Source organism: Lissotriton vulgaris, chromosome 8, assembly GCF_964263255.1.
Source record: "Lissotriton vulgaris chromosome 8, aLisVul1.2, whole genome shotgun sequence".
In the NCBI taxonomy this organism is placed as follows: Eukaryota; Metazoa; Chordata; class Amphibia; order Caudata; family Salamandridae; genus Lissotriton; species Lissotriton vulgaris.
This window is the reverse complement of record NC_141696.1, coordinates 56,709,548-56,721,410: the sequence shown is the minus strand read 5'-3', so window position 1 is coordinate 56,721,410 and position 11,863 is coordinate 56,709,548. Positions and strand designations below refer to the sequence as shown.

General features: G+C 48.5%; 1 protein-coding gene across 1 annotated transcript in view; it reads left to right on the top strand.

The window, feature by feature from the left end:
* The first annotated feature begins 250 nt into the window (after window positions 1-250).
* The window catches only part of TIMM10B (translocase of inner mitochondrial membrane 10B), a 52,554-nt gene continuing 40,941 nt past the window's right edge, over window positions 251-11,863 (top strand). Inside the window, exon 1 of the mRNA XM_086933692.1 lies at window positions 251-381. Within this exon, the coding sequence (XP_086789818.1) occupies window positions 352-381 (30 nt within the window). The 5' untranslated portion in view covers window positions 251-351. The remainder of the gene's footprint in view (window positions 382-11,863) is intronic.

Below are 11,863 nucleotides of genomic sequence, written 5' to 3'. Positions count from 1 at the left end.
GACTGGAGGGAGAACATTGAATAGGCTTTTACTTTAGATTATGAAGTCATAGTGTTTTTATTTAGTGTCCCATAGTCGTCTGCGCGCCAATATTAATTAAATAGATATAGTAAAGTTTTGTATTAAAGGCCGTCTGGTAGCATCCGAGCATTCCTAAACTGAAGTAAAGTGAAAGAGCCCACAGCATGATCTCTTGTACAGCTGTGCCCCCTGCTCAAAGCCCACCTCCTCTCGAAAGCAAAGGTATTCCAACATGGCCGCCGCGCGCGTCGCCCCCACAGTGTCCTTCTTCCATGTCAATGACGCAGACAAGATGGCCGCGCGCAGCAGCCGAACCCCACAGGGACAGTCATGGAGGGAGACCAGGCGCAGCTCCGCAACGTGAGTGCGGGGAAAGGGAGAGGGGTCGCTGACTTGGTATGGTGGGGTACTGTAGTCTAAGAGGGGGTGCTGAAAAGGGATGTCCCCTGGATGCGGAAGGGGGCACCTTAAATTCCAATGGCACACACCTGAGGGCATGACCCTCTCTTCAGGGAGGGCCTCTTCTTCTCTGTTAAGGACTGCAGTGGCCGCCTTGCACCTAAAGGAAGACTTGACTCCGGAATCAAAAGTGCCAGTTTAACGCAGGGCCTGAACTATAGAAGTGCAGGTGCTGCCTGTCCCAGAGCACCTGCTTGCTAATGAGAAGTGCTGGCACTCCCATTAAAAGCGACGAACCCCCGCTGACAGGTGCCGGTACCTATTGTCCCAAAGCCCCTGCCTGCTACTGAGAAGTGCTAGCCCTCTCCCATTAAAAGTGATGAACCCCTGCTGACAGGTACTCACCCTTTCACCAAAGAAGTGCAGGCACTGAGTATCTTTCAATTTAAAATACTGGTTTAATGGGGAAATGAGAATCCAGGTGCACAGCAATTCAGCAAGAAACTTTCAAAGGGGAAACCATGTGGGCGTTGTAGACAAATACATTGTGCACATAGAAACATGAACAGCATCGCAAACAACACAACAAGCGTATCCATATCCATACTAATATAATAAAAAGAAAGCCCAAACCTTTGAGGCGGGTAATCTCAGGAACCACAGCACCAATCACAACACCCAATACAGAGTTGGAAAGGGCAGTTGCAGCAGAAGGACATAGGCTATGCAGACGCCCACCATATACATTTAAAAGGTAAAAGAACCGGGCCAGCAAAGTAGTCCCTTGTGGGCGTGTCTGCGTTGTGCTGTGGGCATATGCTGGGGGCGTGACAAACGCTGGGGGCGTGTGGTACGTTCCGCCCTTCATGCCAAATCTCATATTGTGTCCTAATCCCACCCTGCTCCCTTTAAATACCCCTGCACCCCATAATCATAACCCACCTTACTCCTTAAAATACCCCAACACCCTTAAACATTAACCCATCTTAACCCTATAAATATACCCTGTACCCCAAAACACAAACCTATCCCTAAACCCTAAAAATACCCCTGTACCCCAAACCTAGCCCTGAACCCTATAAATACCCCTGTACCTCAAAACCCAAACCTAACCCTGTACCCTAAAAATACCCTTGTACCCCAAAACCCAAACCTAGCCCTGAACCCTAAAAATACCCTTGTACCCCAAAACCCAAACCTAGCCCTGAACCCTAAAAATACCACTGTACACCAAAACCTAGCCCTGCACTCTTTAAATACACCTGTACCCCAAAACCCAAACCTACCCCTGAACCCTAAAAATACCTCTGTGCCCCCAAACCTAGCCCTGAACCCTAAAAATAACCCTGTACTCCAAACCCAAACCTACCCCTGAACCCTAAAATACCCCTGTACCCCAAAACCCAAACCTAGCCATAAACCCTAAAAATACCCCTGTACCCCAAACCTAGCCCTGAACCCTTAAAAAAACCCTGTACCCCAAAATCCAAACCTACCCCTGAACCCTAAAAATAACCCTATACCGCAAAACCCAAACCTAGCCCTCAACCCTAAAAATACCCCTGTACCCCAAAACCCATACCTTTCCCTAAACCTACCCCTGTACCCCATACCCCAAAACTATATCTGAACCCTTAAAATACCCAAACACCCCAAAACATATACCTCAGTACCCCAAAACATATACCCCTATACCCATACTTACCTTATCCAAACATTAAAAAAAAACATGCTTTTACCATTCATGCATTTACTACGAATTTCGTTGTAAATGTATGCGTGGTAAAAGCATATAAAATGTAATGCCATGCGTTATAATGGCATTGCGGATTCATGGTACTTTCGTAATGAAAGTATGCGGAGTGATGGTATGCGGAAAGAAAGTTGCGGAATAATGGGTGTTTACCCTCCCCCGGTAAGTACATTGGTGGCACGGCGGCCCACATCACCAGCAACATGCTCATACTTTTTCACCACCCATTTGAAAAATGCACAGGTCTCTCTCATTGATGGCCTGCACCGACATACCTCCCGCCACAAGTTCTAGAATTGCGAACTTTAGAGCTGGGGAGCTACGTTCGAATCTCGGCATCAGCTCAACATCCTGTGATTCCAGGCAAATCGCTTTGTCTCCCCGTGCCTACCACAAATGAATGTGTTCTTCTGTAATGTAAATTGTGCTCATGCCATGTTGTCGAGTTCGCGCTATTTAATATTGCAAGGAAAAATAAAGTAGGGAAACTCGAGTTCACACACTACTGAACGCGCACTCTTAAGTGCATCAGCAGCGCACTGTGAATCGGAGCGTTTCACAGGCCTGTCACAGATAAGAAATACTATCAAAACGAAATCCTACAAAACAATATACTACTGGCTGGCAGCAATTCATACCTGGACAACGTCGGGACGGGCTGCTAGTAATAGTATATAGGAAGGCGGCGAATCATACAAGTACAGGAATTACTTGTCATGTTAAGACAGAAGGGCTCGCTCTTCCTAGTGTGAAGAGGGAATGATCACTAGACCGTGTGAGAAGGGAACAATCACTGGATCATCTGGACAATCATTGGATGCCATAAAAATGGAAAGCGGTACAAAAGGGGGTGGTGATGGACGGAGCATCTGAAGCAATCAAACACTCACACCCAGTCAACAAATCTGGGTTTAATCCATCACTGTTCTTTAGCCCACTCTGCCACCCCAGTTCAGACATGGCCATATGCAAAGCAGTCTGATCCTGTGCCTCATGGGAACAGTCCAGCCCGAACTGCCAAGCTATGCCTTCCCTGGACCGGAAACAAGCTTCCTAGGACCGGTTTCTGGTATTACAGCCGTCTTCAGCCAGGATTGCTTGAATCCAGTGGCAAAGTGAGCAAGGGACTCACGTCTGAGCATACCCTGCCAACTTATGGCGAACAAAGCGGTACAAAATGGGGTGGTGATGGAAGGAGCATTTTAACCAATCAAACACTCACACCCAGTCAACAAATCTGGGTTTAATCCATCACCGATGGATTTAGGCTCAGATCTCTGTACTGGGGTGAATGTATGACATTGTTCTGCATTCTGTCCATCAACTATTGTTTTTACATTTGTCACCCCGAGTGGGACGGGTATTCTCAGACGTGAATCCCGTGCTCTCCACGCCACTTGAGTCAAGCTATCCTGGCTGAAGACGGCTGATAGCCAGAAACCGGTCCTAGGATGCTTGATTCCGGTCCAGGAAAGACATGGCTTGGCAGTTCGGGCTGGACTGTTCCCATGAGGCACAGGGTCAAGGCTGATTTGCATATGGCCATGTCTGAACTGGGGTGGTGTGGTGAGCAAAAAAACAATGGATTTAGGCCCAGATCTCTGTACTGGGGTGAATGTATGACATTGTTCTGCATTCTGTCCATCAACTGTTGTTTTTGCATAAAAATGGAAAGGGCACTGGACCTTGGGAGAAGGGATTCTGAATCTGGTGATAATGATGGTTTATTAACCACTGGGAATAAATGTCGAAGTGCCTTCTTTCCAAAACCAAAAATCATGATTTGCACTGACCCTAACGTTCCAACTGTTTGTACTCTTGTTAATAAATCAAAAGCGTTATTAGCGAGAACAGAACGGAGTTATTGTTATTGTTATTTTTGATTTATAACGCGCCCAATCACCTGCAGGTCTCTAGGCGCTTGGAAATCGATGGTACGAACAATAACTAAGCAATACAGAAAAGGCATCCACTAGCCTAGATAGCACTCATGGACCTTCTAAACAGCAGTGTTTTTAGCCCCTTTCTAAAGCGTAGGAGGTTCTCTTCCCTGCGCAGCGACTCAGGTAGCATGTTCCATAACTGAGGAACTAACACAGAGAAGGCTCTTCCTCCCTTGGTTACAAGTTTGTACCGGGGACAGACCAATAATTGAGAATCTGAGGATCTAAGAGTTCTCATTGGACTGTACACCACCACGCGGTCTTTGATGTAAGCGGGTGCCGAACCGTAGACTGCCTTATGGGCTATACACAGATTTTTAAATTCCACTCGCTCTTTAATAGGGAGCCAATGAAGGCTCTGTAACAGGGGAGATGCTTTGGATCGTCTTGGCAACCTAAAGATGAGACGAGCAGCATCGTTCATAACAACCTGTAACCTATTTGTCAGGGTTTTCGGCAGGCCGAGGTAGAGGGCATTTCCGTAATCTATCCTCGAGATCACGGTGGCTGCGACAATAGAGCGCATCATGGATTGGGAGATAACGGGGACTAGCTTCCGTAGCTGTCGGATAATGTTGGTACAGCTACCCACCACGGAAGAGATCTGATTGACCATTGATAGGTCGCAGTCTAGTTTGATCCCCAGGCTCTTTACATTCAGGCTAGGTTTTGGAGCCGGGCCTAACTCCGCGGGCCAATAGAGGTCACACCATGGTGAGGTGGCAGATGGAATCACCAATACCTCGGTCTTGTCTGGGTTGATTTTTAAAAGATTTTCCGTCATCCATTGGACCGTGTACCTCAAGATGTTCTGGGTTTGGAGTTGTGCGGCACTTGTATTATCGACACTCAGCAACAGCTGCGTATCGCCGCATAGTTAAATACTGTACAGCCCATGCGCGCCAAAGAAGCAATCAGAGGTTGCAAGTAGAGATTAAATAGAAGTGGGGACAGGGCCGAGCCCTGGGGCACCCCACATTCTAACATCCCCACTTCAGAGGTTTCTTCCCCAAGTTGTATCCTTTGGGTCCTTCCCAAGAGGAAGGATTGCAACCATCTGAGGGCCAGGCCTTTGATACCAAAATCACTCACTCTTTCCAGAAGCAGAGCATGGCTGACGGTATCGAACGCCGCTGAAAGGTCTAACAAAATCAGGGCGCTCGGTTTCTTACCGTCAGCCAGGCCTCTCAAATCATCCAGCACCGAGAGCATCACCAACTCGGTGAGTCCTCTTACTCTAAGGCGATTTATAAATAAATACATTTATAAACAGTACATTATTGTATTATTCTTACAGTTATCATCTCATTGAAATGTAGTTTTATTACAGGAAGTAAAGTAGTTACTCAGATTAGCAAGCTGGCTGACATAAGGTCGCTCTCCAAAATAAAGCTCAAAAAGCTCTCGGGGCTCAGCAATAACGCTTAACTCAAAAGTCTCAGACAGAGCAAATATCTGCTAACAAAATATCTGAGCCAAAGTTTTAAGCGAAAAATCTAAGCAAAATCTATGTAAACATGGATTTCTCGGGGGGGGGGGAGTCAGGCTGGCGCTCTGAACATGTTTCCTTTCCTCCTATTGTGGTGGTATAGCATTGTCCAATATATAGTCCTACTATGCGGCCTCTCAGCTACAGGTGCACAACAGCTGCCAAAGAGAAGAACCTGCATATAGTGTTGAGAGATGGCTTTAGGGAAACCCATCAGTACATACATTCCTATATGGAGGGGCTAATACCCAGGCCCTCCCTTCGGTCACAAGGGTGGTTCTTGAAGTATGCCGACAGTTCCTTCGCCGTATTGGCTGGCTAAATAGGCTCACAAGTAGGGTCCCACTATGCTGGAACCATCTTCTAACTCAATTCCAAGGCTTTCAGGGCTTTCAAGGATGGGGCCAAATTGAGATTTGTACATTGGGGGAAGTCCTACAGTGCACCACTCTTAAATCCTTCTCAGGCATACAGAGGGAATATTCTATGCCACACACCCAATTTTAATATTTACAGTTCAGTTATGCACGTCTTTCCTATCTCAAAAACCTCACAGACCTCCCTGAGTTCAACCCACTGGAGGGGAAACTTCTTATGGGTGACCTACAAGATCATAAACTATATCAGCCATAGTATCCCACAGTGCATCATCACCAGAGAACCTTCGAGAGGCTTGTCAGGCTGGTAATCGGCCCGATCGGTAATGATGACTGGAGCGAGGCTCTGGAGTCCCTTCGGAGAGCTGCCATCTCGTCACGATAGTGGCTAATACGGCTAAAATATTTGCAGAGAATAGGTTTTACCCGGGTACAGCTTGATAGAGCCGGGCTCATTGCGTCCCCTACATGTTTATGCTGTGAAGCAGAAGAGGCCACCTTTCTACATATGGTGCTGGACAAATTCTGGAAGCGAGTTCATAGATGCTTATCTGAGGTACTGGGATGGCCAATAGGCAATACACCACAAATAGCCCTACGTCGTATTGCAGAAGCTATTGGGGGCAATAGCTATAAGCACCTCTTGTTGTTCTTAGGGTTAACCCTGGCCAAATGAGACATCAGCACAAAAGGTGGGAGAGGCATTGAATCCCAGGCAAAGTATCATAGGGTTCAAGTCCCACACAAGAAGATGACTGCGATGACAGAAAAAGTAGTTCAGTTTTAGGTTCTTTTTATTCAATATGTTAAAACACAGCAGTCAACGCGTTTCAGCCACATGGGCTTCTTCAGGGCAACCGTTATTGGACCACACAGTTCATAGTAAGAGTGGGGATATTCCTCTGGGGGTTGTCCCAGATCAATCTACCATGAACTTACAATGTCATTAATGACACAACAAAACCTGTAAAGGTTTCCAATCCTTTAGATATTCAATCCGTGAAATTCCGCGGTAACCGACCACTTCCAGGACTAATGTAATGTACCACAGTCACTCATGGGCCTTCAGACAAAGAACCTGAGATAATTCAATTTATGGCTCACCATAGTGGCTGTCCCCTTCATAAAGCAGTATAAGTGCGGTGTAACGCGATGAATCGCAAGCCTTTTCAAAGCGGCCCTCCAAAATAGAAATCGTAAGTCGAGTATTTAATACGCATGGAAAATACTCGACGTACGATTTCTATCTTGGAGGGCCTTCTTCTTGTGTGGTACTTGACCCCTATGATACTTTGCCTGGGATTCAATGCCTCTCCCAACTTTTGTGCTTATGTATTGTATTTGAAACCAATTGTGGGTGGCTGGTTTCAGGAGGTGGGCATCAACTATTTTGCAAACTATATGCATGTGTATTGGGACCCTAAAAACATTGGTAGTAGATGCAGCAGGATATACCCTGCCACTGTATCTGTTTGTACCAAACGAGACATCTCACGCTCCTGGAAAACACCCCCTACACCACTATTAGGGGTTTGGAAATGAGGCCTAGACTTTTGCATGGGATTGGAAGAACTTGTCTTCAAGGCCAGAGGCTGCCCTCGGAAACACACACGTATATGGCAGCATTGGGCGGACTATAGAGGAATTGTACTGACCCCTCCGATTCCCTCACCCACCTTACTGGATATGCTATCTCCCTCATAACGCTGTTTTTAGGGCGAGCTGACGTAGCTTGCAATGCGAAGCATTGCAAGCTGTCAGCGAAGTCAACTAATGTTGCCCGTATTTGGGAGAGTGGACACGAGAGGGGCACGAGCGCAGACGCGGATTTCACCTCGAGGGCGCGCACGTCGCCTTGCCCCTCTCGTGTCTCATTCCCTTGCGCAAACACACTCCACAGTCACGCATGCGCACATACCCAGCAACACACACTGCATACACATACTGCATACACACACGCAGACCCACGCGCACACACACAGACACATTCGAACAGACACACACGCGTACACCCCCTCCCCTCCCACTCACCGGGCTCTTTCGGCGTGCCTCCTCTGCAGCGCTGGTCGGAGTCGGCCGGCTTCACTGCTTCCTCGGCGGCGGCGGGCGGAACTTCCTGCTGGATTGCAGGCCCCGCCCCCGTCTCGGCCAAAAGTGCCTGACTTCCGGTTTTCACGGAGCAGGGCTGCGGCGGTGATTTCTTTTGGGGGCAACAGCGGTAGGCACCCTCGAATTCGCAATGCAATATTAGTATTGGCAAAAATGTGTAATGAGTCGCCACAATAATAGTATTTATTTAAAACGTAACCTACCTGCATCTCAGAAGGGTTGTGTTCTTTTCCCTTTGCCTGTCTGTGCACGGTCAAGAAGTCTCTTTTAATCTATCTCACTGGCAGGAAGGAGCCTGGGCTCAAGGGCCGGATTGTGATTGCGTAACATGAAGTTGATAAACAACAAGCAAGTGTCTAGGGGGGGGGGGGTGAGGGCTCGCCTCATGGTTTGGACCCTATGCAACACACACTCCACACAATACCACTCAGTGCCACAATTATATGCTACATAATTACACTGCACTCAATGCAACATACACACCAAACAATACCACTCAGTGCCACACAATTACACTCTACTGAATACATCATACACTCCACATAATTACACGCCACATAATTACACTGCACTCAACGCAACATACACTCCAAATACCACTGTGTTACATAATTACACGCCACATAATTATACTCTACTGAATGCAACACACTCCACACAATACCACTCAGTGCCACATAATTATGCTTCATAACTACATTGCACTCAACGCAACATAGACTCCAAATACCACTCAGTGCTACATAATTACACTGCACTCAATGCAACATACACTCCAAATACCACTCAGTGCCACATAATTACATGCCACATAGTTACATTGCACTCAATGCAAAATACACTCCAAATACCACGCAGTGCCACATAATTACACGCCACATAATTACTCTACTGATTAGACTGCGCTCAATGCAACATACACTCCAAATACCACTCAGTGCCACATAATTACACGCCACATAATTACACTCTACTGATTAGACTGCGCTCAATGCAACATACAATACACTCCAAATACCACTCAGTGCCACATAATTACACGCCACATAATTACACTCTACTGCAGAGGTCTTCAAACTTTTCCAGGTTGAGCCCCCCCAGCTGAATTCCCCCAGATGTTGGGCCCCCCCACCACCCGACAGAAACCTCGGGAATCCGGCACCCCACATGATCGACTGCCACGCGCACACCACGGGCCATATCCGGCAAACAATGCTCAACACAACAAGAGTGCCTAGCAAACTGCAGACCTGTGAGTGGGTGTGACGAAACGACAGAGGCGTACCAGACAGCTCAAAACACAATCCTCCAAGACAAAATGTGCGCAAATTCTCCCCACTAGGATGCCCTGCCTTACACAGGACACAGATCAACAACAACACCACCAACATGAATGTGACGGGTGTGCCGGTGCCCAGCCACACCTAGACTCTCAATCTGTGGGTGAATCCCTGCCACTGCCATCCTCAGGCTGTGCTCCACATCCAGTTCTAAACAGTACCTAGTCTTCAACACCGCAAGTGCTGGGAACTTAATCTCACAAACTCCCCAACAAATAAACAAATACATTGTAGGATGTAAAGCACCATGCACAAGTGAACCAAAGGGAGGACCGCCGTGATGAACCCACTATAAGGAACACACCATGGGGGCTTCACCAAGCGGAACCCAAAATATGGAACCCGACCTTGCCCATGGGGGCCCCGCATTGAGGTAGCAGCTGGACGTCATGCAAAATGTCACACGCATGATGCATAGATCCCACACATGAGCACACATAGAATACAGAACAGTAACTCATAGGCAAGGGAGCAGCCAAACAATTCAAATACCTTCCACTCTGAACCACAGCTCTCATGGCACCAAGAAAGCAAAGGAAGTCATCACAACCCTCCCCATCCATCATGTACACCTTGTCATCCACCAACTCCCCCACCATTCATTCCGTCCCTCCATCTGAGCCCCATCCACATCCAAACCCCTTCAACCACTTGCAAACCCATCCACCTTCTATCCCTCCATCCATCATCTCACCTCTTCATCCCTCCATCCACCCCCTCACCCATCCATCCATCATCCATCCATCCCTTCACCCAATCTATCCCCTCACCAATCCATCCACTCTTCCACCCATCCATCCACCCACTCATCCATCCAACCATTCAACCATTCACCCAAGCTATCCTCCCACTCATCCATCCACACCTCCACTCATCCATCCACTCCTCCACTCATCCATCCACTCTTCCACCCATCCATCCACTCCTCCACTCATCCATCCATCCACTCATCCATCCAACCACCCACCCTCTCACCCATCCAGCCATCCCCCCACCCACTCATCCATCCACCCAGTCACTCATCCGTCCACCCACTCAACCCCCCACTCATCCATCCACCCATCCATCCCGCTCTCCACCCTCCCCCCACTCATGCATGCACTCTCTGACCCATCCATCTCCATGCTCCTCTCCTCACCCATCCATGCACACACCTGCCCATCCACTCTGCCAATCATTCATCCATGTCATCACTCATCCATCCATCCTCCCCCTCTCTCTCCATTCCCCCCTCACCCAGCCCCCCATCCCTCCATCCACCCTTCACCCACTCATCCATCCACTCATCCACTCATGAATCCATCCATTGACCACTCATCCACCCTTTCACTCCTCCATCCATCCCCCGTCCATCCACCCTCCTCAATCACCCATCCATCCCCATATCCACCCCTTCACTCACTCATCCATCCATTCATTCATCCCATCAATACATCAATCCATCCATCACCTCTCTCATCCATCCACCCACCGACTCGTCCACCATCCACCCCCCCATCGATCCATCCATCATTTCACTGATCCATCCACACCTCCACACCTCCACCTATCCATCTACCCTTCCAACCATACACACATCATCCACTCCCATCCACCCCTCCACTCATGCATCCATCCTCTATCCCACCATCCATTCACTCACCATCCATCCCCTCACTCATCCTTCCACCCCCCACCCATACACCCACCACTCCACCCTCACACCTTTTATGATTAAAATTCGAATCTGCAGACCAACATCCCTGAGGACCGCAGACCAGAGCCCACTATCCCTCATGGCACAAACCCGGATTGCAACCTCTCCCTCCCTTCCCAAAATAACTGAAGGACTCCCGTCCCCCCAACTCCCCCTCACTCCCACCCCCCTTGAAAGGCTGGGGCCCTGGACCAGAGCCCACCCTGCCCGTGCCACAAAACCTCTGTGAAACCTAAACCTCTGTGAAACCTTCTCTCCCTTCCGGGAAGAGCTAACTCTCCCAGGAGGGGGTTAATTCACAGAGCTGACAGCTTCAGCTGCAGTGGGAGGCAAGGGGTCTCCTCTGCTAAAACTGAAAGCGTGTCTGTTTGCTTTCGTTTTTAGCAGAGGAGACCCCTGCCTCGCACGCTGTCTCCGTGAATTGGCCCCCTGCTGGGAGAATCAAACAGACAAAGAAACGGGCACAAAGGGAAGATCGAAGTGGAGCCCGCGCCCCCCTTGGGATGGCGCCACGCCCCCCCAGGGGGGCGCGCCCCACAGATTGAAGAACCCTGCTCTACTGATTAGACTGCGCTCAATGCAACATACACTCCAAATACCACTCAGTGCCACATAATTACACGCCACATAATTACACTCTACTGATTAGACTGCGCTCAATGCAACATACACTCCAAATACAGTTCAGTGCCACATAATTACACACCACATAATTACACTGCACTCAATGCAACAT